General features: G+C 35.3%; 1 protein-coding gene across 1 annotated transcript; it reads left to right on the top strand.

Moving 5' to 3' along the window:
• The first annotated feature begins 293 nt into the window (after positions 1-293).
• LOC124911092 lies at positions 294-4,008 on the top strand. Its single transcript, XM_047451538.1, has 3 exons — positions 294-532; positions 1,601-1,655; positions 1,773-4,008. The coding sequence occupies exon 3, from the start codon at positions 1,783-1,785 to the stop codon at positions 3,670-3,672; it is 1,890 nt and encodes a 629-aa protein (XP_047307494.1). The 5' UTR covers positions 294-532; positions 1,601-1,655; positions 1,773-1,782; the 3' UTR covers positions 3,673-4,008.
• The last annotated feature ends 491 nt before the right edge of the window (positions 4,009-4,499 follow it).

Genomic DNA, 4,499 nt, shown 5'->3' with positions numbered 1-4,499 from the left:
GGGCTTATAAATGAGTGTTTGAGTTAACCTAAATTAAATGACGACATCAATTTAAAATCATCAATCTTAAATATATTAATTATATATAATTTTATTTAATTGTAAATTTTAGTGTTCAAAATAAATTAGATTCACACCTAGATTAAAATAATAAAATAATTTATTTTAATACAATTTTATACAAATATTAAAATTATAAATTGACCCTTTTTTTTTGTTTGTATAAATTTCAACCATTTGTAGACATCAAATAAGTCTGTAAAAAAATTTAGAACAAACCCTCCTCTATATTCTTAACTCTGCGTCATATGTACCTTTAGCCCTCTTCTCCACGGCCACCGCTCCATCGCCGGCGCTTTCACCGATCAAGAGGGCCAATTTCTTCTCCGGCCTTCTCTGACGTGCTGATCAACGTTCGACGCCCTATTCTCCGGACAACTCTACTAGCAAGTTTAGAAGCTTGCCGGTGCCAAATTTGCAATCTTTCTGATTGCAGGCAGATCCATTTCCGTAACAAAACTTCATCTAGAAGGTAACTTAAACTTACCCACCTGGTCGATTTTGAAGAAATGTGTAGTTTCATTCCTTCTTTGATAAAATGTTGAAGGTATCGAGCATAAGTAGACCAAGTTGCTGTGTTTTAGCACGATAGTTATATGGGTTGAAGCCCTCTTTCAAAATTTCTAATCTGATAAGCTCTACTCGTCCTTTAAACATGCATAGGAAGCTCTGTATTAGATTCTCAGGTCACAATTTTCATTACTTTTATCTAATGGAATACTGATATCTTCTTAAATGGTGTTATTGTCATGATAGATAAGGTGTAAAACAAGACTAATCTATTCATTTATAGCCCTTTTCATTACATGTATGTATTTGAACATATCCTAATACTTGGATCTTGCCTTCATAGCTAAATAGAAGCTTGTATTTGTTAGGCCACTTGGGTATAATCATGTCTTAGCTGATGCATGCTACTTTTATATGGCTGAAAGATAAGTTGTTCATCTAGCGTTATGTAGGATTAGATTAGCCTCTTCTCTCTGTCAAAATAAATGAAATTCTCGCGAATCTATTAATATAATTAACCATGAAAGGAGATTCTTGGATTTTGTTGATCCTGCTAAACTTGAGTTTCTTTTTCAATAGGCTAATTTAGCAGCTTTTTCTTCATTTTCTTGTGGATTCAAGGGAATGACTGTTTGGGTATTAATATCCTCTTTAGCTTTTAATCTTTACCATCTTTTCATCTTTTAAACAGGTTGAACATTGTAACTCCTCAGTCTTCGTTTTAATTATCTTAACCTTGTCAAACAACTTCCCCTTAAACAATTTTTCTTGTGGAGTAAAATTCTATCTCAACCAAATTCTATGTACCATTTTGATCGCATCTTTCATGTTCCCTTCTATAGGTAAAATTAGTGTGAGTCATCTGAACTTCCACTGCCTATTTATTAACAAAAGAGAAAAAGGGCTTTGAATAGTTGCAGGGTATCAAGCAACTATTCGAAATGAATGCGTTGTTCTTATGTCCTTATTCGGATTGTTAATTATGACAAATTTGTTTACCTTTGTTAAATAATCAATGTCTTTCCTGCAGATTCATTTGGTATAAAAAGTTTGTCCTGAAATCTGTTTTGCACTTGATCTTAAAGGTACTTTATAAAAACACTCTCTTAAATTACATTTAATTAGTTATCAGTTATTAGCATTAATCTTGATATATCTCCGATGTGAACTCTTTTGATTTGTTTCCTTTTTTATGAATCTAGAGAGTGCAAAATGGAATGCAATCGAGATGAGGCAACTAGAGCCAAGGAAATTGCAGAAAAGAAATTTGCAGCTAAGGATATAACTGGTGCAAAGAAATTTGCTATGAAAGCGAATGCACTTTTCCCGGAGCTTGAAGGACTTCAGAAGATGGTATCTACTCTCGATGTTTATATTTCTGCAGAAAGAAAAATAAACGGGGAAACAGATTGGTATGCAGTACTCGATGTTGATCCAAAAGCAGACGATGAAACTGTGAGGAAACATTATAGGAAGCTGGCTCTCATGCTTCATCCGGACAAGAATAAGTCTATCGGGGCCGAAGGAGCATTTAAACTTATTTCTGAATCCTGGAGTATGTTGTCGGATAAAGCCAGACGTTCACTATACGACCACAAGAGGAGGACTAGAATAACTCCAACAAAAGTTCCATCATCAAATGTGCAGAAAAATGGATTCCCTGATATAAGTGTTCCCAAGACTCATAACAGCAAGGGAAACTCAAACAATGTCCCTCCTTCATCATCTCCAAAGGAAAAAAGTTCTTTTTGGACTGTCTGTCAGCGCTGCAAGATGCAGTATGAATATCTTAGAATCTACCTTAACCACAATCTTCTATGTCCTAAATGTCAACAACCTTTTATCGCAATAGAAACTCCAGCTCCCTCTAAACGTTCAAAAGTGCACAACCAAAATAAACACTCTTATCATCAAGGATCCACTTCTACGGTTGGAGGTGAATCAAATACTGGAACAAACTTCCAATGGGTTCCTTTTACTGGACCAGCTCCTGGCGCTTCGACATCCGCAGAGGCTGCTGCATCTATGGTTCATAACGCTTATGAACAAGTTAAGAGACAGCGTAAAGAGGCACAAGCAGCTAAAAGAAAGAAGAGTCAATCCAAGTTGCCGACTGCGAAAAGAAGAAAGGGAGCAGAGGCTGCAGGAGCTGGTACATCTGGTGTTAAAAAAGGAATTTCGGAACTGTCTAATGTTGAATGCCAAAGCCTGTTGATGGAGAAAGGAAAGAAATTAATTAAAAAAAAGTTAAAGGACATGACCCAAGCTAAGACCTCTGAATCTGTGGAGAAGATGAGCAAGAAAAGGGATGACGTTAAAGGTAAAAGGAAAGTTCTTGAGAAGAAAGAGCCACGGGAAGAGATAACAATGGAAATTTCTGATCCAGATTTTTACTTTTTCGACAAAGACCGAGTAGAAAAGTGCTTCATGGAGAACCAGGTCTGGGCTGTTTATGGTGATGATGATTATATGCCCCGTCACTATGCGATGATTAACAGTGTGATCTCATTGAATCCATTCAAGGTGAATCTCACTTGGCTTAAGCCCAATTTGAACAATGAAAAGAGTATATGGCACTTTGCAACTTCGGGTTTAAGAAAGACTTGTGGAGATTTTAGACTCGGTAAGTTTGAAGATTATAGTGCCCTCAATTCTTTCTCACATAAGGTTAGCTCGACAAAGAGTGATGAAGATGAAAGGATTATTCAAATATTTCCGCGAAAAGGGGATATTTGGGCTACTTATAGAAACTGGTCTCCTCAATGGAACGATATGACATCAACCGAGGTAATCAAGACATTCGACGTGGTAGAGTTGCTTGAAGACTACAATGATAATATTGGTGTGATTGTTATTCCATTGGTTAAAGTTGCTGGTTTCAAGACAGTTTTTCGTCGTCATTTGGACCCTGACAAAGAAATTGTGATACCAAAGGAAGAAATGGCTCGATTATCTCATCAGGTACCTGCACACTTGCTTAATAGTCATGATGCCCCTTTCGTTTTCAGAGGCTGCTGGGAGCTTGACCCGGCTGGGACACCTTTACAGCTTCAGACAATTATCGGTAAAGTTGAAGAACTTAATGTGGAGAATGAAGAATGAAAGACGAGAAAAATAACCCTACTTTTGCCTAATTAGGGTAGTTCATGCTGTATCCGAAGTAAAATGTTGACTGTGAAATGTTGTTTAGGTATCTGAAGAAAAACCCTTGTCCAAAATAAAGGATTGGGTAATGAATAGGTTGGGGCTGAAAACCCTGATAAACAACTATACATAAATGACCTTTCTTTCTTAGCAAAAAAGAAAAAATAGGTAAGTGAGATTCAGTCAGTCAGTCATATTTGTTTTTTGTCAAATGGATGGTTTATAACTGCAGGTCAGTTAAAGAAGAAGACATTTTAAGATTTCTTACCTATTGTTTTTCTTTCATGTTTGATTGATTAATTCACCTATTATTTATCTTATAGTTTATTTACAGTTTGATATTTTTATACTTCAAATTTCCTATATAAATGTTAAAATTCTCAAATTCGTTTCCTCCTCGAATGGAACTACGAAAATCGCCTACAGGTAGAATTTGTTTGAGCAATCTTTACATTAGTTGCCTCTTAATGAAGAAGAGCAGAGTTTTGCAATGAATAAGCTGTTGTTATTATCCTTCTTTGGATGGTAAATATGCCAAATTTATTTTATCTTTGTTACAGTAATTAATAATGTCTTTTATGCAGATAATTTAGTATAAATAATTGCCCTGAAATTTGGTAAGCTCTTTAAGGTACTTGTTCATAAATAAAATCATGCATGTTATGATTAAATTAGGGTTTTAATATAAGTAATTGGTTATGAGTAGGTCTTGTATTAATGGGATCCTGCTGCAGCAATCTTTCTTTCAACAATTTTTTTTATAAATTTATTTGTCATTGTTAAAA

The sequence above is a fragment of the Impatiens glandulifera genome, chromosome 8 (genome assembly GCF_907164915.1).
Source record: "Impatiens glandulifera chromosome 8, dImpGla2.1, whole genome shotgun sequence".
Taxonomy (NCBI): Eukaryota; Viridiplantae; Streptophyta; class Magnoliopsida; order Ericales; family Balsaminaceae; genus Impatiens; species Impatiens glandulifera.
The sequence above is the reverse complement of the archived record's forward strand: the minus strand, read 5'-3'. Positions and strand labels throughout refer to the sequence as shown.

What these genes read in the sequence shown, in the direction of transcription:
- LOC124911092 (XM_047451538.1), top strand. Translation starts at nt 1,783, where the DNA reads ATGGAATGCAATCGAGATGAGGCAACTAGAGCCAAGGAAATTGCAGAA.